The sequence below is a fragment of the Strix aluco genome, chromosome 21 (assembly GCF_031877795.1).
Source record: "Strix aluco isolate bStrAlu1 chromosome 21, bStrAlu1.hap1, whole genome shotgun sequence".
NCBI classification, from domain to species: domain Eukaryota; kingdom Metazoa; phylum Chordata; class Aves; order Strigiformes; family Strigidae; genus Strix; species Strix aluco.
The window spans coordinates 1,879,430-1,905,500 of record NC_133951.1 but is presented as its reverse complement, the minus strand read 5'-3'; the positions used below and the strand labels follow the sequence as shown (position 1 = coordinate 1,905,500).

Genomic DNA, 26,071 nt, shown 5'->3' with positions numbered 1-26,071 from the left:
TTTAAAACTTTAACAGGCCACGGCGCAGCCTCCGGCCGCGGCGGCCTTCCCGGGCGAGGGGCACGGCCTGCGGCTGGCCCCGGGGCCCCTGCGGCCTGCAGGCAGCGCCGCCCGGCCCTCCCGCCGCCCCGCGCCTCGCTGCCCGCCGCCGCCAGCCCAGACTGTCGCGCCGCGGCGGCGCTTCCGGCCCTTCCAGCCGCCTTCTCGCTCGTTGTTCCTCCCGCCGCTGGGTCCCGCGCGGGGCGTTCGCCCCGGTGCCCGGGAGGCCTGAGGGGGCGAGGCGGGAGCGGGGCGGGCTGGGCTGACCGCCCGGCCCTGAGGAGGGGGAGCGGGGCCGTTCCTGAAGGGAAAACCGGGCGGGGGGAGCAGCTGGCAGCACCCCGCGGCGGGACGCGTGAGGCAGCCGCCTGCCCCGCGGCCGGCAGCCCCGGCTCCTCCAGCGCCTCGCGGGCTGAGCGGGCCCCCCCGCTCCTCCTCCCTGAGGGGCGGAGGCGGCCATGGCGGAGGCGGGGAGAGCCGGCGGGAGCCCCGCCGCAGCCCGCCGCCCTGTGCCCCCCCGGCCGCCGGCGGGGCCGGGCCGCGCCGTCCAGGTGGTACGTGTGGGGCGGGCTGAGGCGCCGGCGCGGGGGGGCGGCCGGGCGGCGAGCCGCGGGGCTGGGGAAGGACTGAAGGCCCGAGGGGCTGCGGCAGCCGCCGGGCTCCCCGCCGGGCGGTGGCCCCGGAGGGTTTGTAGGTGCTGCGGCGGAGGGAGGCGGCGGGGCTTTCCAGGAGGGGCTTTTGGCCTTGGTTCTGTGCAGGCTGGCCTTACAGAGCGACAGGCCGGCACGTCTGGTTGAAAAGAGAGTTTTAACATTTTCTTGCAATAGTTCATTCTTTTGCTACTCCCCGTAACAATGTTTGGTATTGTTTACCTGAGTTTTTATTTTACAAATCTATACACATACAACTGATGCGGTTTGGCAACAATTTGGATTTAGCGAGGCAAACATCTGAAAAGCAAAAACCTACAGATCAATGGGCAAGTAAAAATGATGAACAGCTTCACAGAGTCGTAGATCCTAAAGAATGTGGCCTGAAAATCTCTGGGTTTATTTAAAGTATCCCATATCTGAGATTTGTCAAAATCAGTATGTTTCTGCTAATGGCCATGAGTTTCCAAATGGCTTGGAATAATGACTCATATGAAAACTTGATTTGAAAATAACAGTTTCTGACTTCTCTAAAATCTTCAGCAGTGTTAAAATGATTTTTAAAATTGATTTTCCACATTCAGATATGGAAGCAGGTAGGAATCTACTTGAACTGAAACTTGTGGAAACTGAAAATAAGTTTTCACTTTGGAGTTGTTTATCGTATATATTCTTAGTAGAGGATGATGGTGATAATGCCAGACACCAGAGATTTCTTGGATGCAAAACATTCAGTTGCACAGTTTCTGACACCTTTTTTTTTTTTTTTTAAATAAACCCTCACATTTCTCTACCTTTCAATCTTGTGATGGATGTATTGTTTTTCAGTGGACTAGCTGAGGGAGGAGGTTTTTCGTTGAGTAATACATCTCTAGAAGAAAGGAGATTGAACTACCTGTTAACCATTTTGCCTTCTGTCATTTTTGCCATACAGCAAAATGCATTTTGCAGTGAAGCAAAGAATCATTATCTTCAGCTTAGTGATGGCAAAACTGCATTACTAAAAATACCTAAAATCACTTCAGATCTTACTCTAGAAAGTGTGAAGTTCAGGGAAAACCAGATAGTGTCACAATGCTCAAATCCAGATCTGATTCATGCTTCTGTATTTTAACTGTTGGCTCATAGGCCGTGAAAATGCTCCTCTGTTGGATTCTGCTATAGATCAGTCTCAGCTAATGAAATGAGAATTCTCAGTTGTCACTCAGTTGATCTTGTAATGACAAAAATACATTAGTTGTTTGCAATTTATGTCCCTGTGTTGACTCAAAATTACTTTGAAAGGTCTTTGTGCGTATTTTTGTAGCTTACTATTATGGTAGTGGTCTTCAAATATATGAAAGGCTGCTGCAAAAAGAACTAAAATAATAATCCATGCTGGGTTTGGGAAGTAATGGTTGGCATAAACTGCAGCAAAAGGACTTCAGACATTGGGAAAACTGTATTTCAGGTCTCTGTTCTGCCTGCTTTTTGGAGATTGCCTTAGCAAGGTTGGTGTTTCTGTCCCTGGAGATGATGGTTTGTCAGCAGTGATACATCTGATCTTGCTCTGGGACAGCAGAAACAGAGACAATCTCTTGAGGTTACTACCAGCTGGGTGTTTTACTATGAATCTGTCTGTAAGTGAAATAGTGCCCCGATTCATGTTCTTCCCTCTTTAAATGAACCAAGGAGATTGAAGTATTCTGATATAGTCACATGATGATAAAGGCCAATTTATGAATGCCTAGTTCAGGACAAGTACCAACTACAACTTTTAAGCCAGGCTACAAATGTAGAAATGAACTAGGGAGAAATGAAAGTTTAGCTCTGAGGTACTTTTAATTTATCTTTGGCTTAAAAAAAAATTTAAACACAGAAAACCAGTAAACTGAGTAAGAATGGTAGAACCTAAGGAACCTTTATTCCACAATGTTAGCAGTGCTCTGATATTTTTGTCATAATACTATGTACAGTTATTTGTATGGATTTGTTAATTTTTCAGGTTTTTTTACACAGAAGTGGCATCAGCAATTCAGCTCTGTACCGGATTTTGACAGGCATCTAGCTCAACATTGTTGTGATAGTTCTGTGGAAGTAGAACTTGCTCACAGTAATGTGTTTAGGGCATGGTAATGTATTATGGGTTATTATGTTGAGTTCAGAGTACCTTACTGCCATCGGGTATTTAGGGATTGTTTTATATGTGCTGCCATTAAAGTACTGTTTTTTCTGTTTTCAGTTCAAAGTAAACAGAGAGGTCCAAACATAATCTGGATATTATGCACTGATGTCCTGGCTTAAAACAGGAGTTTATGATGAAAAAAATCAAAGAAGTTCCAGTTTTGCAATTTTTAAGGCAATATCAGGCTAGTTTGTGATGGCATAGTCAAATTTTTACTGAGTTAATTGGAAAACAAATTGGAAAATCATTGATTTTTCTGGATGTGCAAAACTGTAGCTAGTTTATATTGTCATTGAAAGAACTGGAAAACTCCTTTCTGAATATGTTTGATTAGTATGAATGTATAGGATCATATTTTAATTGCCATCTAGACATAAAGGATATTAAAATCCCAAGTAAATTGAATATATTGGCTTAGAATCTCAGATTTTTGTGTATTTTTGTAGTCCCAATCTCAGACAGTTCTGAAATAATCTTTTTTGTCTGTATGTTGTAATTGGTAATCAATTTCACATATTTATTGTCATATTTCTCCTTATTTTACTTATCTCTCCAAAACAGAACTCAAAGACCTGCTTTGCTTAAAATTTTAGGTAGCTTTCCTCCTACTTCATTTAAATACCCCCTTTGCATTGCAGCATGCTGCCAAAAATCAGGATATTAATTCTTTTTAGACAAATAAATATATTTTTTTTATTTTGCTGTGAAATGTTAAGTTTCTTGTTTATTAATCATTGGACCATGCATCATACTCTGTAATACCTGCGTGTACATACATCATACTCTGTAAAAAAACCCAAAAATACACTCCTCAGCACCCACAAAATCTGCCTACTAATGTGTGCTTTTGCCTGTATTCGCCCAATGTACGTGTACTCGCATGTCACTACATCCTGAATAATTCAATTAAAGTATTCTTCTAGTATTTTGTTTCTAAAGATTCTCACATGCTCACAGTAGGAACTAATCCTCTATTTCTACAAATTATGCGTTTATGGTTACACCACACCATAAGGAGTTTGAGTTCTGTTTCTAGGAACTTCTTTAAATGTCCCATGAGACTTTTTACAAGTCACTCAGGCTCTTTGCCTTAAGTTCCCCATCTATAAGTGATCTTAACAGGTACAGGTTTGGACTCTCCCTTCAGAAGCATACCAGTGTATTACTGAGCTCATTGCTCAGGACTTTGCATTCTGTGAATGGAATGTATTCTTTTTTGAGATACTGAAAGAATTTGGGGGAAGTTGTTGGCTTTTTGGGGGTAACTAGAACAGTGGTGAGTAACTGAACAGAGGGATCCCTTGCCTCTGGTTTCTAACCAATTTTAAAATATTTCAGATGTTTTGTGTGTATGTGGCTAAACCAAGAGAGGCTATAATAGGAAAGTCTGCAGCTGAAATGGTAGACTATGGAACTATGTCATGTGTCATCTTCTAATGTGCTTAACAGCAGTTTTAGATAGAATAATTTTTAAAAACTTGGCTAGAGCCCAACGGTATAAGCATCTCCAATTAGGTAGTAAGCTTAAAGAAAAATTGATGAGTAAGATGCATTAACAGCAGACAGAAGTAGAGTATTGTAAGAAATGCAGCAATACTAGAAACAGGTTAGTGTGGTGTTCTAGGTGTTTTGGTAGCATTTTTGGTTCAGTAGTCTCTTGTTTCCTCAGAGATCTACCAAAATCCATCTTGTAGAACTCAAAAACTGAAAAAAAAAGTTTGATAAAGAAGAAAGTAAATTGTATATTTGTAATTAAAATAAAGGAACTTGGCCTACTTTTATATTTTTAAGATGCATTTTTTGTGAAAGTTAGTTTCAGAAGGATCTGGCACTTCCCCTTTTTAATGAATATTCTTATACTGTAAGTAAACAAAAATAGTGCTTACTGACATACATTTGGATTTTTGTTTGGTTTTTTGTAGTCTGTCATTGTGCCTGTTCACAACAGCGAATCCTGGTTAGATGAATGCTTGAAGTCAGTTTGGGAACAAGATTTTAAAGAAACCATGGAGCTGTCAGTTTTTAATGATGCCAGTAAGGTATGTTTCCGACCTTATTTAAAATACTGTCCAAGTAAATACTGTCTCTGATAGGAATTTCTGGTTTGGACTGTGTTTGGTTCACCATACAAGTTAAAATAGCTGCGTCTATGTCATCATTTTTCTAGGATAGTTCAGCTGAAATCATTGAAAAATGGAAGACCAAATTGGAAGATGCTGGTGTTCCAGTAATCATTGGTAGTAACGAGTCATCTCAGCCTCGAGGGGGTATGTAGCTTAATAATGATTTTTTGAGAGTTAGGTTGTTATTGGAGGCATCTTCTGGTTTTTAGTTTAAAAACTGTCTTTTTTAGCCACTTGCAATGGAAAAAAGCCACATTGTTTTCCAGAGTTCTCCATTCAAAAACTCATTCCAGTTTAGAATTTGGCCCTGCTGGTTCTGGCTCTGTAGAATTTGTTTATACATCCAGGAAAGAAGAACTTGGCTTAACACTTGTGCTCTACTCAGCAAAAGAATTTTGTTTAATTGTAATATACACAGTGTTGTTAATGCTTACAATTTTACTGATATCTGATTTATCTTTATGAGATGGGTTTAAGAAAAAAGAAATCCAGAATTTCTTATGTAATGATTTAAGAAGCAAATGCATATCTTTCAGTCTTGTAGAATAGACCCTGAAACAGAACAAAATGCATTTTTGATGTCCCTTTGATGATCAGATCAAAACAGAGGTTTCAGAAAAGTTTTGGTGTGTGAACTAAAAACTCTTACAGAACTCCTGAGTATTTACACAAGGGGCTAAACAATATCATGAGCTACCAGATAGGTGTGTGGTGTGATTCCTTATTGATTTACATGCTAATGTGAATTACATTTACCCACTGAAGGAGATAACAAATAAATTCTCAGTTTTTCTTTTGCTTGTTTTGGTTGGTTTATGTTTAGGGATTTTTTTAGCAGACAACTTGCTAAAGTGTAAAATAGAAATGAAAGTGTATTGCTCTTTGAAGAAGCTGGTGTTGAATGGCATTGAAGGTGGAAGATCATGTCAGTGTTCTGAGGGAGAACAACAGGACAAAGCAAGCAGAACAGTGTGCTCACTTTTGCATGGGAGCTGTGTAACTAATGTTACTATCATTCTGGATTTTGTGACAATGAGTAGACAGGTAGCAATTGATATCAGACTCCTTCCAAATCTGTGTCTTTCAAGTTATCTCCCTTAAAAGACACACTTCGGAAACCCTGTAACACAAAACCTGGTCAGTTGCTGGTTTTTAACAAAATATCCTGTTTGTGACTGGAAAGAAACCTAGGCTTATTACAGTCTCCTCAAAATGGTCTTACGAAAAGCCAGTTCTGTTTCAGAAAGCTTAATTTTCATCCCCTTATTGAAACATGCAAATAAATAGGAGTTTGTGCACTGAATTAATCTGCAACTTGGTATAGGCTTTATTTACTGTAAATTCTTTTGACTGTAGACTTCTTTAAAGCTGTTTTTTAAACAGTTGTCAGACCTAGCAATACTGAAGTAACACAGCATAACTGTTACTATAAATATTTTTAGTATCTTAATGTCTCTAGCATGAGCCAGTGTTGTTTTGACAGTGCAACTTGTAATACTAGCATTATTGAGCTGGTAATGACAAAAGACAGAGAAGGTTTGTAGAGGGAATTTTTCTCTTTTGGGCAACTGATAAAGCTGGAGTTGAGCAATGTCAAGAATTGCTTGTATTCCTGGAAATTTATCGATCTTCCTTTTTTCCCTCCTCAACTATTGGGTGATCACTTGTCTTTAAAATCTTACTTCTCTTAGTAGTTGATGATCTAGAAACTAAGTAGGTTGTGATTTCCCAGGAAAGAAGTCAAAGAAAAATACCAGAGGCTGTTAATTATGGTACCTAGGAAAGTTGTTTAGTAATGTTTTTGTTAATACCATCTTGTCGTATAATATATTTTCCATTTTTATAAAACATTTTCCATGTATAAAGTCTTGTTCCTAAAAGAGTGTTGTATTAATCAGGTGTGTAAACTAGTTTTTAGTTTGCAAGAACACGGGTGCAATGTTTTGACAATAATTTATGTTAAAATTCTGAAGTCAGTTCACCAGTTTAGGAAACTGGAACTAAAACTATGTTTGAGTTGTGAACTACAAGGAGTATTTTGTGCCATTAGAGATATGTCAGATTAATTTTTGTTTTAACATGCGTTTGTCAGTGTTGGGATAGCTGAAACCTGAACAAATGTTTAATACATTGGGGGTGGGGGATGCAGCTGTGAGCATTGTTTTAAATAATAGTATGAAATGCATAGTTCTTTAAAAAAAACCAAAACCAAGCTTATTCATGTGGAAGTCACTCTCAGGTCACCATTAAAATGAGGACATCTTTTCTTCATGGTTGTTACATTTTAGGAGCAGGTTACTTGCAATCCATACTATTTGTTTGCTTTCAGTGATTTACTTTTATTATGTTAAGGACTAGTTACAACTGTAAGGAGTCTTTCCTTTAAAAGAAGATGCTTTAGTACAGAAACAATGTACTAGTCAGGCTTCACATCTTCAACTATTTACACAAGATTAGGATTTATTTCTGATTCTTTTCTAACATGTAAAAGAAAGGGGGGGACCTAGAAAAAAAGAAAGGGTCACTTGCCTAAAAAAAGGAAACCTTTTTCTTTCCAAGAGTGAGGAATGTTAATATCTCACTGAGGCTTAAGTTTTTACGGCTGTAACCATGGTAACAGGCTCTTTTCACCAAGTAAGCAGGCCTTACAAAACTCAGAGACCTGGCACAAACATTTGATTTTGTTCAGTAGAGTAATATTAAAGAAAATTTTTTATTCATGCCAAACATAAGATTTGTTGTGGTGAAACTATTTTTAATATCTAGTTTCTTCTACAGGGAGTTATATCTCTCTTATTAATAATTTTTAAAATATGTGGATTTTCTTCTCTCCCCTCTAAAAAAATAGCTGGTATATGAAAAGCTTCAGGATAGTTTCTCTCTTAGTCTTAGAAAGAAATATTTTCCAACTTTTTCTCATAACAAATATTAAATATTTCATGATTTTATTTGAAGTCTTTTATTTGAAAATGAGATATGAAATATTTCAGAAAGCTCATAGAGTAATATAATTGTCATCTTGTAGTTGCCTTTGAGTCTCCTTCACTTTTTTCTGTATTATTGATTCCTAGTCTTTCATTATTTTCTACTGAAAGTTGTTGAAATATTGGGGTATACTAATGACAGTATTGAAATGTAAGTACAGGCTGCTTTGCAACTGGTAATGGTGTATGAGAGTATTGATTTGCTTGATGTTGGGCAAATTTAGTTCTATCCTGGTTTTTTACCTCTTGCTTTAGTAGGGACCTCCACAGTATTAGGGTTTTGCTTGTTTGGCATGTCCAGACCTGCTAACTTGCATCAGTTGTTTCCTACTAAAACTGCTTATGCCAGGATTCAGCTCTGCTGTGTGGTAGCTACTGACTTTGCCAGCTGCTTTTTTACTGCCAATAGGAAGGAGAAAGAGAGTAACTGTATATGTGAGATTAGACATTCTTATGTGTATAAAAAGTAATATGTAAATATAGTGTAAGATAAGTCCAAGAAATCCATGATGAGAAGTTGTGAGGATTAAAATACTCAAAATACATAAGAAAAGAATAACACAATTATAAGGAAGAACCTTTATTAGTAGTGTTCTGTTGGTAGTTGACATAATGTTCCTTTGAGGCAGTAAGAAATGCAGTCATAAGTCTTTTTCTCTACTTGGACAAGTCAGCAAAATAGCCAAGGAGCATGTGCATTAAAACTAAGTGAACCTTTGAGCCCAGTTAAATTTGTTTCCTGAGCAAACTTAAACCTGTATTACATAAAAAGAGTAGAGAATTACAGAAGTCTGCTTTTTTCAAATGCAAAATCAGGAACTTTAGGGATAATTTTATTTAAAATTATCCTGCTCCACTTCATGGTGAGGTTTTCTGGCTTTACATTTCCAGTTTTCCCATTAAAGAATAAAAATCCCACAGTACTGCATATCTTCACATCATTTAGTCTGCATGTCAGGGCAATCTTTTGCTGGATTCCCTGACTTGGTTCCATAAATACCTTAAACAAAGCTTAAATATTACCTATATGACCAAGTGGAATTCATATAGCGTTTTTCAGAATAACACTTGCTATAGCATGGTCTTTTCTTCTAATGATGCCCAGGAGAAGAATTCAAAGACTGTAACATTCTTAGGTAGACCTTGTCTACATACAGAAATTATCCCAGGGAAACACTCCTACCTTGCAGATGTACTTCAGTGGTAAGCTGAGTTCATCTTAATGCTGGTTGCTGCAGTCCCATCCTTACTCCTGGCTGTGTATTCCAGCTCCCCCGCTTTTTTTCTGGCTCTGCCATTTGTTTGACCCTCCAGTGCTGTCATCTGCTTCAGAAATTAAATGGATAAAAAAGTTTTCTTCTGGTTCAACTTCCTGAAATGGCTTGGTAAAAGATTCAACAAGTGTCAGGGAGTCAGAAACTAAAAGACCCTAGATGCCAACGTTGTCATTTGACTGAATTTACGTTTCGGTGTGATCTTCCATGGATGGTATAACATGTCATGGTATAAATAAGCCAGGTTTGTGTTCCTTGTACATATATTCTTCTGCTTTGGTTCCCCTCTGTGTTACATGTGCCATTACATAAATGGCGCATGAAGTTTTTGTATTTGCATACTTTATATTTAACAAGCATAATGGAACATCATTTTTTTTTTTGAGTCCTCCTGGTGACCTGGCCTGATGATGGGAAGAACAAGTTGCCTAGCAATTTCTTGTTCTTCCTTTGCCTTTTTATGATTTGTTACTATTTATTATGACTCAAGAGATGAATATGTATATACAGCCAAGGGTTTTCAGCATCTGCTCATTGCAGGGGGGTTGGACTAGATGACCTTTAAAGGTCCCTCCCAACTCAAACTGTTCTGTGATTCTATGATCTGAGGTACTGGATGTGAAACCTGGGTAGCCGGACTCTGCAAGATACGGATTGCATATCATGTCTTTGTGGAGGGCTAGCAAAAATAGTCTAATTCTACTTGCTGGTAGAATTCTAACACATACAACTGCAATCATTGAGAGAAGAAAACTGAAATAGGCATACTGTTTAAATATTTATGAATTACTTTGTTTTAAATATGGAAAAATCGCATACTTTACGTGATACTGATTTTTGTATTTCCCTTCATCTGTTCCTAACGGTAGTAAGATTAAAAAAAATGCAAAGGTAAAAACTACCATATAATTTTATCTTTGTTTTCTTAACAGTTGGATTTGCTAAAAATCAAGCAGTAATTCAGAGCTCAGGAACCTATCTCTGCTTTCTGGATTCAGTAAGTTAATGCATTTTGTCTAACTTAGTTTTGTCAATAAAATTTTTTTGGTTTTAATGTAGTTGCTGGTCTGCCTTAAAGACAAGCTGTTTAAAGGTGTTTGGGTGTTAAAGGTGCTGGTTGCTATTTATAGCGGTAAAGTTGGGTTCCAACCCGTAGAAAGCCTACAGCCTTACACCATTCTTTGATCCTATCGGATTTCACAAGCTATTGCGAGCAGGGTTGGGCAAGGTTGGTATTTAGGTGTTTTCAGGATTTTTCTTTCCCACATTCTTCAGAAAATTATATTGATGAGAAACTAAGAGCTAATCTACTGGCTTTTTGATGCAAAATAGGAGAGGTCTCACCTTCCATCTTGAATTTTTTTTTTCTGTCCTTTGTTGGATACCTTCTGTGAGCCCATTCAGCTCACTAACCCACAGATAACTATCTGACTTTATGCAGCTTAATATGCAGTGAAGGGTTTCACAAATGGGCATAGCTGATCTGAGGAACAGTGCCGTGTGGCTAGGATCAGGCAAGAAGAGCAGGACCTTTAAGGCTCACTGATCTCATGTAATTTCACCTGGAGATTGATTCTTCTCTCTGAATTGGAACTGAACTAGGGTTTAGAGTAGTCCTAGGATGAACTGGCTGCTGAAAGTGTAGGTTTTCAGGTAGGATTCAACTTAATGTTATGATTGTCTGTGCTTATTAGAAAGTGTCATGAGAGCAGGTATGTAAACTCTACAGCCTTATAGCCACACCAGTTTTAATTTGGGTAATCTTTCAGTTTGCAAACTCCATTTATTGTATCAACTGCATAGAAGGATTTTTTTTGTTTGTGTGTGAAAATTGACACGGTTAAGTGCTGATACATTTCTTCTGACCCAAGGCAATACAGCAGAAATTCCTCGTCTTAGCATTTAAGAAATCAAGTTTTGCAGGTGGCTTTCCTGCCCTTTATTCTTGCTTTAAGTTATTACTGTATTTAGCAACACAGTGTGACTTTTTATTTGACTTTATCCTAGTTTCCCTTTAACAGTTTGTTGGTTTGGGGGTTTTGTTTGTTTGTTTTACAGAGTGTATTTCATGTAAATCTGTGTATATAAGATTATGGAGGGTGAAACTTTGAAATGCAATATCTGATACATATGGGTATATAAGGGTATTTCAGAAACAAAATTTTGAACATCCATTGAATGCACAGAACTCACAATCACATATACAAATTAGCAGTATTTGGAAAGGTCAGTTTTTCATACATCAGAAATAAGTATTTCATATCCAACACTGAGCGTCAGTGTCTGTTTCATAAACAAATTATTTTGAGGAAGTATGAGCACAAAATCTGCTGCTCTGTTTTTGATCAGATCAAAATCACCAGATTTTGAAAGAGTGTAGGAACATCATAAATTATGCCATGAAATAATAGGAGTGGTGCAAGTTTTGAGGAGGTGCATGAACTTGGGATACAGTTCTTTTTGCTTTACTTCAGATAAACACAAACCCAAGCGCCATTTAATTTATATAAATGATTCCATGGATTTAACTCTCCTGTGAGTCAGCGAGGCTGTTTACATATCTAAAATGAAAAAAAAAAATTAGTTTTTATGATTTACAAAGTTCAGGTATTCAAGGCTTGGACAGATACCACATTGTATGGGACATTCTAGGGACATAGGGTGAGTTAGTACGTCCTTACGTTGCCTGAAGTTAGCTGAGTGCTTGGATGCATGAGTGAGAAATTAACCTACTATTCTTTTGTCCCATGGAGATTCATATCTTCTGTCTCAAATCTGTGTGGAATAATTTACTGAGGTGAATTTTGGATTAGTCTTTCTTTTCAATCCAGACAGATCTAGTTGTTTGTAAATCACTAGCAGTAAACTACAAACTTAAATTCTTTAATTAATATTTTTATAGAGATCTCTTCAGAATGCTTAATTTGTTATTTACCTTATGGTGTTTATACAGTGTGCATCTCTATGCTGCTGTGTTGTTTCTATTTGCTGACTAGCTGTGCAGGATAAGAAAACATCAGGGAAGCAAATTAAGGAATTCCTATTAAGGAATGTAACAGCTGATGAGTTGGAATTTCTGCAATATTATCATTAGCATAAGTTTATATGTAATATAATTAAGACCTACTCGAAGTGATTTGAGAATTTTATGACTTACAGTGTGGATAAGCTTTGAAGAAGCTACCAAGATTTTCTGTTATACATGTTTCTATTCCTGCTGTTGAGCTAGATGCTTCAAAATAGAAGGCATTCTGGACTTTCAGAAGCCTAATCTTGATACAAAAGAAATATTAAATGATTGACATTACTTAAATGTATTTTCTACTGTCTGTCTTTGTGACTACCATTTTTTGCTGAAAACAGATGGGGGAAATAAAATGAATGTGGAGACTGCTGCAAGTCTAAAAATTGCTCAATATTTTGGCTGTAGTTAGTAAATGTTGTGTGATAATAGCTGAAGCGCAGATGTTGCCAGCTGTTTAACAACTCCGCTTCTACACGCCACCTACCTTCTTCATTTCAGTCACCAATCCAGTATCAAGCTCTCTAGGAAGGAATGTTGATATCAGCCTTTTGGAATGTGCTGCAGTAATGCCAGGGAACTGACCTTCAGAAGTGCAGCCATAATTTCAGGTTTGCTATAGGTGGATGTGGAGTGAAAGGGGGCTGGGTCAGTAGTTTGTATACATTCCATATAGGTGGAGAAATACATTGTGGCTCCTTGTACATTCATTTTACTTCTTTGAGTGAAGAGAATGTATGAGCATAGTTGGGAGCATCTGTGGAAGTACTGACTCCAGAGAGACTGTCCTGCTTGCCATTCCAGCTGGAGTCAAGCTGCTTGTGTTATGTCTCTCAACGCAGATTTGTGAGGACAACAAATTGGGAAGAAATGTGGAAAAAAAGGTTACAGAGCTCAGAACTGTCAGAATTTGATCAGCCTGTTCTAGTATGAAGTGGCAGCTGTTTGACTAATAGCTATTATGGAGGGGTTTTTTGCTGTGATTGTTGTTACAGATTTCACCTCTAAGCTACTGAGGCATTTTTCCCACCAGGAAAACAAGTAGAAAAAATGAAGATACTTAACAAATTGTTCATATTTAACATTTATATTCTCAGAAAATCTTGGTCATAATGACAGTAGAGCGTACTAATCGTGCAAATACATTTCACTGCTAGCTTTACTCTTCGTCAGATTGTCTGCAGTTTTGACTTTATCTACCAGTTAGTTGCATTTTTTTGTAGCCTTAGTTTGCCAGTTCTCTGAGGTGGTTGCCATCTTTGTTATCATCATTTATCTAGTTGTAGCACAGCAGAACCCTTACGCTAAAAATTCTGCTTTCTGCTTTGAACTGCTGTTTTCATTGACATTCACTTAAACATGTACTTGTATAACCTGTGTTTCTTTAAAAAGGAACGTACTTTCATTTCATGCTAATAATCTGTGTACTTTCTTATTATTTCACATTTAATCAGTGTGTTGTTGGAGGGCTCCTGACTGTTAAAGAAGTATAAAAATGTGTCCTTTTTTGACCTGCAGTATTTCAAACCCAGTCATATTCACCTGAGTCCTTGACACACTTGTTTTAGTCTTTTGAAAGGCTCTGTTGGCAATGTATCGCTATTTCTGAGATTCTTAATCAGTACAAAGATGTGACTCTAAACCATGTTGCCACAGTGTCGCTACTTGCTAATAGTTGAAAATGACATAGGGAAACGGTTAAGTTTTATTCACCAAAAGTGAGGGTGGACCACCGGAATCGGCATTCCCATGTTTGAATTGGCAGCTGCTGACCTGTGCCTTTCTGTTTGTGAGATTTGCTTGTATGATTTAAATTGGGAATGTTAATTCTTAATTGCTGTGAAATTGCATGCTCTTCTTGAGTTTCAAGTTCAAAAACACTTCATTGAGGGGGTATTCATAAAGGTCTTGGAAGAAGGTGGTTGGACCTTAGCTAGCCAGACTTGATAGACATTTCAGGGACTCCAAGCCTTCAAGCCAGCTTTCAGTTATAAACATAGCTGCTTGCTGAGTTTGGAAAGATGAATTTCTTGTTAGTTGCCATTATGTGTTACTCTACAGGCACTAATAAACTTTTGAGATATTCTTCCTTTCTTTCAAGTTAACATCTGTATAGCTCAGGAAATGAAGCAGTGATCAGACTTCATGTATTTGCTTTCTGTTGCTTCTTTAATATACTATGCCTTGCAAATTTGATCCTGTGATTTAAAAACTGAAGTAAGCTGTTACTCAAATGGCAGGTAAGTGGATGTAGTGATGAACTCCATTACCAGAAGCCCCTTCTGTCCAGAAGAGTTGTGCATGTTTCAGAATCACTAATGAGCACCAAAAAAATCAAACTACGGGTGCTTGAAGGCTTTTATTGTTCCGTAAAGAAGTGCGTGTATTAAAAGCAGATTAAATACCTCTGTCTGGAATGTGAATGTTAATTTTCTGTTTCATAAATGAAGAAGCAAACCTTCAGAATTTCATTGCCATGAGCCCTCCCTACGTATACCTTCATCTGTTTATTAGTTGGAGTGGGTGTTTGGAATTGACAGTCAGGATTTCACTCTTGTCCGAGTTCAGTGACTTTGCCATTGAACAGTGTGTGAGTTACTCGCCTCCGTTGCCTGCACTCACGTACTTTTTTTTCAGTGACCTAACTGTGAGAGGGATCCAAGGTGATCTCCAGTGACTGCAGAAATGCTAGATATGGAAAGGCACGTGTCTGCATTTGCTGAACAAATGCACCAACGTGGGAGCTGCTTTGGCAGATTTTGTGATCAATTAATAGTGATGCTGAATTAAAAGATTCCATAAAAAGATTGTAATTAATTTTGCATTGATGGAAGACACGAGGCATTCAGGCTCATAAGAACACCACAGATATCCTCCCATGTAGACCTTTTTGTTCCATGCTCAAGAAAAGGAAGGTGCTCAGTAAAGTCAGCTTCTTAAACATTGAACTATTTTCTTTGTTGTCCCCTTCTCTCTCAATTTAATTCAGAAGTAGGAATAGAAAAGTTGTATTTTCTCCTATGGTCTTTCAAGTACTGACAGGTCATTAGGGCATGTTCTGCTCAGGTGGCTGGTGTGTGGCCATTGGAGTACATGACTCTAGTGTGTTTGATAGTGTGGGGGTTCTTTGAAAACCTGCCTTCTGGAAAACTGCCGAAGATCAGTGTATTCGCTTTTGGTAGTGCTGTTGGCAAGCCAGTTTTTGGAGGTCCCAGGCCTTTTACTTCCCTGGTTCAAGGAGCTGAACTGAACAACAGCAAAGAAAGATTTTCACTATAGTCTGAGCAGGTGCAAGATAAATGAATGACCATTTGATGGATTGAAAGACTTTGGAGGTGCCATATTGTTTCTCAGTGAGTCAAATGTTCCTCCTGGTGTTGCTACAGGTTGTATTTTATGTGTAATAGCTGCAGTGGAAAGAAGGTGCTATTATTGTGAGGATGGAGTGTGTCAGCTCTTTTTTTTTTTGAGCAGCCAAATACAAAGGAATTTGGAAAAGCATGTGATACTGAGTCTGTAATGTGAGCTTAAGAAAGCACTTCTATACTGAGCTGTAATTAGTGTGTTGTTTTTTGTGAACTTGTCCTTGGTTTTAAGTAGTAGATGTGTATAGTACATTGAGTTGTATGTTTTGTTTTACTTTCTGAAGTGCAAAACCCCCCACTTTTAGGGGAAAATCATGAGGTTATCACTGTGGAGTTCAGTGTGGTCCAGATGGCCTGGTTGAAGAGGCCAGTGAATGCTTGTCATTTGAATTTACCCAAACTGATTTAAGAAACACATACTGAAACAACAACAGCTTTGAGTAATATTCTTAAGCTCAGCCTATTGATTGAGTTTTCCTTTTCTTCAACTAAACATATGAGTAAAGTAAAACAAAACAATTAGCTCAGTATAAATTGTGTGTGTTTTTATAAAGAGTGGTGCCTCTGGTTGGAAGGAAAATAACCCAGCTGATAGTTGTATAACTAGGTTTTCTGATTTGGCAGCATCTGTAAGTGGTGTGGAACTTGACAGGAGCAAGCCAGCTTTCTGCAGAAGGGATGTATTTGATAGGAACACAAGCAGGCAGAACGCCTGTCGGACTGAAAGGTGATGGAGATCACGGCCCCCCACTGGCAGAAACACATCTGAGCTTGTTTAGAAATCCCTGCTGGCTTTTCATGTGAAATGAAGCCCTTTTCATTCTCCCATCTTTGAGCAAATTGTTTTCCTATTCAGAATGGACACTGGAGAACAGGAAGGATGTTTGTAATCAACAAAATTCCTATAAATTCTGGGTGATTTTGAGTGCCTAAAGTAGGTTTCTATTTATGTTGCTTTATTTCTTGCTGTTTACCTGTTTGGCCTTGTTTGCAGTGTATGTATGTACATATTTAGATGACAATAAACCCAGCTATTACCTGAGATTTTTATTAATTTTTCTACTAAGTTTGGTGAGTGAGGTCACATGAAAATAGATTTACTTACAGATTCTTTTCTAGTTAGCTATCCTATTGCAAGTATATACTTAGTGAAGGCATGTATTTATCTAGCATTTATTTTACATCTGTTCTTTTGTCCATTCTTTCAGTGGGGGAAATCTCTCTTCATCCTGTCTGCCTTATATCTGCTAGGAGACAAGCATTAGAGACTTCCACATTAACAGGGAAAGTTGAATTTTAGTGGAAACTTCTGTTAAACTTCCGTTTTTAAAATTTATATATTCGATGTAATTCACTGCTAGCCTTGTTATCTTCCCTACTTTCACCTAGGAGACAGAAACAAACTAAATATACTTCCCTTTTCAAAATGCACTTTTTTTATTGTCTGACATGAGTGAAAAATAATCTGGAAAGTGTTTGTCTAATAACGAAGGTTTTGTTCTCAGTTTTAAACCAAAAAAGATGACCAAACTCTGTTGACTGTAGAAATTGAAGTCTGGCAACACAGTTGTTGAAGTCAATATTATAAATACAACAGTTTTGATATAAAATTTGTGATCACATAATGTGCGATTGGATAAAATATTTTAACATCTTAGTTGTCTAATACTATGTTGCTTAAACTCCATAAACTCTTACCAGTATGGTGCATGGTTGGGCATCTCACTGGCCTATGAAGTTGAAAAATTTTTCAAGTGCTCTTATTTTGTGGTACAATCTTTTTGATTTTACTCATTAGAATTTAATTTGGCTTTTAAACACTGATCTAGAATACAACCACATTACTTAAGATTATTTCTGGATAAATATATACTGTTCTCCACTTTGTGGTTACCTGCCCAGTCATCAATAGTAAAGAGTCTGTAATGTGTTGAAATTGCATTTTGCAGATAGCTTTCTTTTATAGTTGCCTAACCTGAGTCTAGAAAGCTAAGTGACTGATGTGACTCAGCTTTGTTTGGGATGAGATTTGTATTTTGTGCTGTTCTTCCTTATCGCCTAATTGCTTTATTATTTTATTTGGGATTATGTCTTAAACTACTATGTTCTCTTTTTTCTTCTTTCTTTCTCCTTCCATAAATCTGGAAAGATCACAAAACTATACAGCAGTACATCATATGTGTAACACTGTTAATAATTTTTTTTTTAAAAAAAAGGCAAAATTATTAAAAAAAAAAAAAATTTAAAGGTTATTCAGGATAAGAGTTCATAGAGTTTTCCAGCAGTAGAGAACAAAGATGTATTAATAAAAAAAAGGCATTTTGAAGTTTTTGTGGTTAAAGTGCCCTCTCTTTAGCTGGATTTTAACAGAATATGATGACCTTGATGATAGCCTAAGACCCAAATCTGTAGACTTGTTAGTTTTGCCAATAGCATCAAAATGACATAGTGTTTTGTTAGGGGGAACTAGACCTTTCCTGTCAAGTTGTCTGCTTATAAAAACATAACATTGACCTGTTTGGTGAATAGGATATTTGATTTTGGTTTGAATACTTGCCACGCTGATTTAACCTTTTTAAATCAAGTAGATTATTTTTCATCTGTGTGAATGTATGAGTTCTGTTAAATTTGTATCTGTTGTGCAGGATCATAAACAGTGGAATCTTAGCACAAGAGTGTATGTTGTATATTGTAAGAGATAATAGTAACATTGTTCTAAGCCTTGAAATTCCTTGCTTTTTGATGGATTTCTTTTGCGTTCTCTTTTTGGGGGGATTTAACAAGAAGACATCTGAGAATCCCAAGTAATTAGTAAAGGAGTGAGCAAAGCTCAGTTAAAATACATCTCCTATTGCTTATATGAAAACCAGGTTTTATTTTACAGAAATCAGCTGTGTATTTGGCATAAAGAAATAGGATTCTGGTGGTTCTTATGGGAAATAGGGTAAAAGTTTTATTGGAACATTTGCTTGATACAGCACTTGAATTCTGGTAAATAATATCATTGTAGTTTTGAAGTACAGAGGTTGAGAAATCAGAAGGGTTTTTTTCACTCTATTGGTTTTGAAAGTCAGTAGTATCTCTTATGCGTATTACTAAATGTATTCTAAAAAAAAAATACAGAAAAATGCTTTTGACAATGTATTCCTTCCATCTTTTATAAACTCGTGTGTGATAAGGGTCAGTTTTATTATTCATTTGTTTTATCTTTAACCTTAAATTGTACTAAATAGTTGGATATAATTCTAAAACTTTTTTCATCCTTGTGTTGTTTTTGATAAAACTATAGTGTCACCTTTACATCAAGGTCATTTAACCCTCTAAGCTCTGGATATTTAAGCACTAATGTATGTTTTGTTGCCATTGATTTGACTGAAATTTTTAGTGTAAAAGTTTTTGGAAATTCAGTATTTGGGTTTTTTTGGCTTTAGTAGGAATCTCCTTAGAATTATTATAATGCGAGGAACTGTTAGAAGAATGGATGTAGAACAGGAATTCAGGGCTCCTCTGAATTATGTTTGCCTGATAAGGTAGTGTTGTTTGGAAATACTCTGAGAAGAAATAGGCTGTGTTGGCTTTAACCAACATCTAAGAAAGATTGAACTGATTCTTTAAAAGGGAAGAAATGTGGTACCAAAATGGAAAAGAATATAGGTAGGAACCTCAGGAGACTAAATTTAGGGGAGTAAATTGGTGCTACAGTTGGCGATTTTAATAGACTTTAAAACTGTAGTCTAGAAAGGATATAATTTTGAACAGGAAATAATATAATTTTGAAAGGAATATCTCCTGTCTGTTCAAGGAAGGATAGCAAGCTTACTAACTCTTTACAAGGCAACCTGCCTTTTTGTATGTAAACAAAAGAGACCTTTATGCTACAGGTGAAAGAAGTATTAACATCCAATTTAAATCTAGATAGTGTGTTTTAAAGCCAGTGTCAGTGCTGATGCATTTTTATGAGCGTGGGTTTTTTCTTTTTTTCCTTTTTTTTTTTTCCTTAGAATTTTATAATTTCACAAATACTAGGTTTTGTGCTCATGAAATATGACATATTGGTAGATGTAGAGACTGAAGGTCTTTCTTTATCAATGAAACAAGGTACAGCCAGACTACAAAAAAGATATTGCTAGAATGTCTCAAATCTTGTGCTTTTAATCAAGGTTAGTTCCTTGTCCACATGTACTGCCACTACTGCTGTTAGAGTTGTTAGAGTTGGTGAATTTCTTTAGAAGTGTAAAATGTGTATTTGCCCGTAAGATATATGTTGAGATCACAACACAATTGTCAGATAGTAGTTTTGATCACTTCCAATTTGAACAGGATCGAGTTTAATCCACTAAAAGTGTCGTGTCTCTTAATATTTGTTCCATTTGTATTTCTGACTGCAAGCCAGTAAAATGATGTTAATTTAGCAGCATATTCTGATGTGTGTCTGAGTACTGTACTGTGACCCTTTTTATGTTCAGTAACAGTGTGCTATTTATTCCAGGATGATGTGATGATGCCACAGCGGGTTAGACTGCAGCACGAAGCTGCCATTCAACGCCCAAACAGTGTGAGTACTTTTTTCTTGTGTGTATTTGTGTGTTTTTCTTTTACAGAGTGCCGGATACATCTTTAAAAGGATATGAAAATTTCACAGTAAGTCTGGTGGAGGCAAAGCAATAACCAGTGTATTCTTTTCCTTTATTTTTAATCCTGGCACTGAATAGTAGCTTTGATTGAACTTCTTTTCTTCCATTTATTTTCTCTGTTCAATAAACCAAATCTCCTTATGACAGTGATACTCTTTTTCAAATAAGTACACAGGTTTTGCTAATGTATGTAATCTAATGGAGAATGCCCTTTTTATGTAGCCTTACTAAGTAATGTGAAAAGCTGCAGAGGATTGGTTACAGCTATGGTTTACGTTTGTAATATTTAAGAAGCTGTAAACTGTAAGGGGTGTGTATGGGTTGTTATCATTAGTAAACATTAATGAACAGTTAAATTGGTGTTTCTTCTTATGCCTGCCTGCAAAAGAAAACATTATTAGAATGCCATTCTTTATTCTTGTGAAATGAACTCTCAAAAACATTCTGTGAGATAGATCATAAAATAACTATATGATTTTGATTTTAAATACATTTCTGTGATTAGGGGGGGGCCAATATCCTTTGTATATGTTCTACTTACCTGAAGATAATAAATATAAGTAATTTGTTAGGGTAATTACATTGTCAATGTTTTTGACATAAGTACTCCTTTATAAACTTGAAAACTGAGTTTGTATTCCTATCAGCAGTGTTCCACAAAACCAGGTTTATTATTTTCACACCTCTGACATTTTCTCTTGTGAGATTTATTTCAATGTGCAAGAGGTTTTTGGAAAGGAAAGGTCAACTGACTTGATCTGTCAATAAGGTATTTCCTCCATGTCTCAGAACAAAACAGACAGTTTTAGGATTATCACTCTCTGGAAATTAAACACCTTTTGAACTTTTCTTCTGAAACACATTTGCTTCAAAGTAGAAATTATTGTGGTTCTTTCAGCTGAGGAATGTCTGCCAAACAACTGCTGCTTGGCGGTGGGATGTGTACCTGCTCATCGCACCACCTGTATTAGCTCTCATGAAATCTGGTAATCCTTACAAAGTAATTTATCGAATTATAATTTTAGTAGTACCTGAGTAACAGTTGACCTAACTCACATTATGAACATAACAAACAGATACATTGAAAGTTGGTTTTGTTCTGATATCAATCAGTTAATGTAATTCTGTAGTAAATGCCAAAAAACTGGAGAGACAAGTTGATCCAGTAAGCTTGTTTTATGGAAACTAGTAATAAGAGCTTGGTTATATGACTTCTATATCTGTATATTAAGACTTTTTTTTTAATTAGACCAATTTCAACTAAACAGTTTGTAATCTATTTAGAAAACACTTCAATTGTGTTCAGTTTATATTCTGTTATACTTTAGTGCCTATTAACATTCAATATGAACTATTAAATGACAATCAAATAAGTAATAATGATTGCCTGTGTGTACTGAAGAGTAGGTATGTCTTCATGATATATTCTAAGCAACACAAACCTGTTCTTCCTGTGCTCTAATCTAAACTTGTGGTCCTGTTTTAGTGTGGTGTTTGTGGTGAGTTGACCTTGGCTCTACCTCAGGTGCTACCAAGCCACTCTGTCACTCCCCTCCTCAGCAGGATGGGGTGTGGGGGGGAGAAAATAAGGTGGAAGAAATTCGTGGGTCAGGATAAAAAGGCAGTTTATTAAAAGGAAAAGCAAAGGGGCTGCGTGCAGAAGCAAAGGAAAACAACATATTTATTCTCTACTTCCCATCAGCAGGTGATGTCCAGCCACCTCCCAGGAAGTAGGGCTTCAGTAAACGTAGCAGTTGCTCCAGAAGACGAATGTCGTAATAAGGAATGCCCCCCCTCCTCCTCCTTTCTCTTAGTTTTATTGCTGAACAGACATCATATGGTATGGAATATTCCTTTGGTCAGTTTGGGTCAACTGTCCTGGCTGTGTCCCCTCCCAGGATCTTGCCCACCCCCAGCCTACCAGGTGAGGTAGACACCTCAGAGGCAGCCTTGGTGCTGTACAAGCCCTGCTCAGCAGTAGCTAAAGCACTGGTGTGTTACCAACACCTTTCTAGTTACCAGTGCACAGCACAGCACTGTGAAGGCTGCTGTGGGGAAAATGAACTCCATCTCAGCCAGACCCAATGCAGTGCTACTGGCCTATTTGCAAAGCTTCACTTGAGCTTTGTGCTTTACTAAATAAAACTAGCCAAAGTCAGTCTGATTTAGCATGGGAAATAAGGGTTTCCACCTTTCAGTTATCTGACATATCAGTACCTAAAATCTTCAATTTAGGAAAGCAAAAATTCTCAGAAGTGAATGGAGAGAAAGGCCTGAGATTTTAAACCTTAAGAAAAATGGTAGATGTGTGTGTGCTCCACATATGGCACAGAGCTAGTACATCTGGCTAGAGCCTGTCTCATGCCATCACGTCCTCTCAACTTTCTACTGAATTGGAGGGTTTCCTCACAGCTTTCTGGGCAATGACCATGGTTTTCTTTTTTTTCTTCTATTGGTTTTTATTTTCTATTATTTCTTGCCTTGTGTTGTTGCCTTTTAGGTGTAAGGATTTTCCTCTGTTCTTGAACCCTATGAAGGCAAAAATGAAACTGTGTTTGAATTGAATGGAACCATGGTTTTCCATTTTACAGGTATAGAAAATGTTTGTAACGCCTATGTGAAGCATACCTTCTGGGTTAATGTTGTATTTTACAGAACCCTAATTCAGAGGCCTGAAAGGAGAAATAAGAACATATCCAGCTGTTCCTGGTGAGCAAATAGATCAGTTCGGTCCAGAGCCCCCTGGTAGTTCTGATATAAATTGAGTTACTTTAAGAAAAGAAAAGTTGACCTTCTGGCCACAAATCTACTGACCATTGTCAGGTGGACTGCTGTTCTTAAAAGAATGATCTCTGCTGTCCTCAGAATAATCATGCCATTGAATTTTCTGTCCTTGGAAGGTGGTTGAAGATAGTTCTGTTCTGTGTTTGAAGTTCTGACCCTAGCTTCAGTCAGTAAATAAACCAGAGTAGGTGGAGTTAAAAAAAAAAGCAGAAGCTGAAGAAATGCCTGTGAAGCAGTGAGCTTTTTTGGTTTGTTCCTGAAATTCTAATTTGCAGACTTGGACTTTCCACTGTTTTGCAACTTCTTCTGACCTGGATTTTTGACTTTAAGTCTCAGTGTAATTTCAGAAATTTTGTTCCTAATCCTAGCCCTGCTGGTTGTTACTGAGAGCCAGGTTTGAAGGCCAGTATTCCCAGTGGGCTCTAATATTGAAGGCTTCAGTCTACTGTTGTAACTACTATAGATTTACAGGTAAGAAAAGTCTCCAACTTTCTCCACCAGGAGGAATCTTCTCCCAGATCCTAACTAATCCATGAGGTTCTTCCTCTTTCATGTTATTCTTAAATGCAGATTGCCTTACCTTGACTTGAAGCCTGGTTACTAAATAGCAGAACCAAAGATATCCACTGCTTTTGGAATGACTCCCCAACCAGTTGTCCTTCAAAGAAACTGGTGTCTCTATTTCTGAAAAAGCAGGAGGCTTGTCCCCAGGTTCAGGTGCTGGAACACGGCTGGGGTAACACTGCACCAGCCTGTAGCTTTATCAGTCTCATTTCCTGTATCGTTAATCATACTTTAAAGAGCAAGAGCAAATTAATTTCTACTCTCTTAGGCTGTTCTTATCTGGAAGACTTCTTTTTAAAAAAATCTTGTAGGATGGAATTGTTTTGTCATCAGTAATATTTAGAGTAGAGGATTTGGGATCTCAGAAGACAAATTACCAATACATTGTAATTTTATTAAATGCAACTCTCTAGGACGGCTGTCATCTTGTCCTCTGGTGAATATTTTACATTATCTCCAAGTCCTGTTGACAAGGATTCTATAAATAGGACACTCTCAGAAGACACAAGTTTTTGAGACTTTATGTATTTATACTACAAATTCTTAAGCTCTGCTAGCTCAATATGAACACCTACTTTTAGCAGTTTCAAAGCTTAGGGACATTGTACTGTCTATTGATAATGTAATAGCTGTAATCTTCTGGCACTGATTGTCCAGTGCACATGTGCACTTATGCTGCCTACAAGCATGGCTTCAAATTGCTCATGCTCTAATCTGATAAGGAATGACTTTGTTACTAGAGAATGAAAAACTGTTACTAAAATTTCTCACTCTAGTTTTTGTTTTATCCCTAAAAGCAACATCTATCCCATTTATCCAGGGTAAGCCAGGTGTTGCTTGCTTACCAACCTCAAATCATGTATGCTTTGTTGGCAGCTAATGAGTGGGAAGATTCAAGATCACATTTCCCTTAATTCTGAAAAAATCAGACCTTCGTATCTTATTTTACTTGTGTTTTTCTGGAGGAGATCCAACTTCATGTACATACTAGTTTCCTATTGAACAAAGCTTCTGAGTTTGGAGTGGCCCAGAAAATTGTTTCCCAAACCACACACACACACAGTGCAGTCTTTCACGCCTATGTCTCACATTTTTTCTGTTATTTCATTTGAGCAGAGTTAATCCCATTTAAGAACTCCCAAGGTGTTTTGTTTTAAGGAGAGCAGAGATTGTTAGCAGTATCTGCTCCCAGGTCATCTTGATGCCAGGTACTTGCATCAGGAGCTGCTGTGGGCATGCCGAGGTGAAATCGCTGGATGTGGTTTGAGTACTCTTGGAGAGCTCGAGTAGCATTAAAGAGCTCTGGAATGTGCTTCGTTCCTGAGATGCTAAGTACCTGGCCACACTCTGCCAGACCACTGTGCCTTATGAAGGCTCTCAAGAATAGTGCCGCACCTGGAATACTCTTCCAATTTTTCTTAAGGATTCCAGATACTGAAAGGAGAGAAGAAGGGTGCTAAAATGAGATGTAGTATTCACACTCAAAATCCACTGACTTTCTCATCTGTCTTAGAGCCATATTGAATATTTTTGGATCACATATTGTCTGCTGGGCATGGTGTTACTTTATTCTTCCTCTCCCCACTGTTTGAGTATATGTGTGCCCCCACAATATGACTCTGCACATGAACAGCATGTGCCTTCAAATTTTTATACCTCTTTTCTGCAGAATTGCTTATAAATTAGCTAAGCTTTTCCTCAATGCCTCCCATGTCTTCCAAACAGCTGGAATCAAAATGTGGACCACGGAAATAAAGAATATTATTTTCTTTTATTTTCACTGGCTGAATCAGAATTGAGTCTGTAGCAGTGTCAGAATGAACACCTTGCTTTTTGTTGTAAAATTACTAGCCTCTTTCTCAAAGATGTAGGATACTTAGGCATGTGAGAGAACATTGAGTATCCATTTGCATTTCTTCAATGAGAAATTCTCACTGTTTTGCATCTCTAAAGCAGATTTTTGGCATATTCTGTAGCTTGGATTTAGATGAAGAGCTGCAACACCTAAGGCCATTTTAACCTATTTCATTATCTGGATGTGTTAGCCAACTAAGTTCTGCATGTCTTTGATGGTTACTGTGACTCCAAGAGAGTTGATTGGATTGAGTGAACTTGAACAATGCATGACACTACTAGTTCACAGACCTGTTCATCTGCCTCTGGGAAAGCTGTAAACAAATATTGCGCAATCAGCAAATGAATTGGAGACATGAACAAATGAATGAGATAGCTGAGCTTGAGCCTTTAAGGCACAACTCTAGGCCAAAGGCATTGCCTGTCTCTTCCCCACCCCCACTGAAGCTCTCAAATTAACTAAATTTAGAAATTAAGTTTGTTTGTTTTCTTTTGGACTGGACCCATATATTTATTTATTTTGAAAGTTACAGTCTAACATAAGTTTTTTTTGTACTGTCACTGTACCCTGTGCCATTCTACTTGCCTAGACCTGTTACGCATTTCTATTACGT

The 26,071-nt window shown here is 37.6% G+C and overlaps 1 protein-coding gene across 8 annotated transcripts in view; it reads left to right on the top strand.

Annotated features, from left to right (window-relative positions):
* Positions 1 to 408: 408 nt before the first annotated feature.
* QTGAL (queuosine-tRNA galactosyltransferase) overlaps positions 409 to 26,071 on the top strand; it is a 187,349-nt gene continuing 161,686 nt past the window's right edge. For all 8 annotated transcript variants that reach the window (XR_012625920.1, XR_012625919.1, XR_012625917.1 and 5 more), the window contains exons 1-5: positions 409 to 593; positions 4,776 to 4,892; positions 5,021 to 5,120; positions 10,167 to 10,231; positions 20,111 to 20,176. Coding sequence is in view for 2 of the 8 variants with exons in the window: in XM_074846846.1 (XP_074702947.1) it covers positions 498 to 593; positions 4,776 to 4,892; positions 5,021 to 5,120; positions 10,167 to 10,231; positions 20,111 to 20,176 (444 nt within the window). In the remaining 6 variants the exon portion in view is untranslated. The remainder of the gene's footprint in view (positions 594 to 4,775; positions 4,893 to 5,020; positions 5,121 to 10,166; positions 10,232 to 20,110; positions 20,177 to 26,071) is intronic.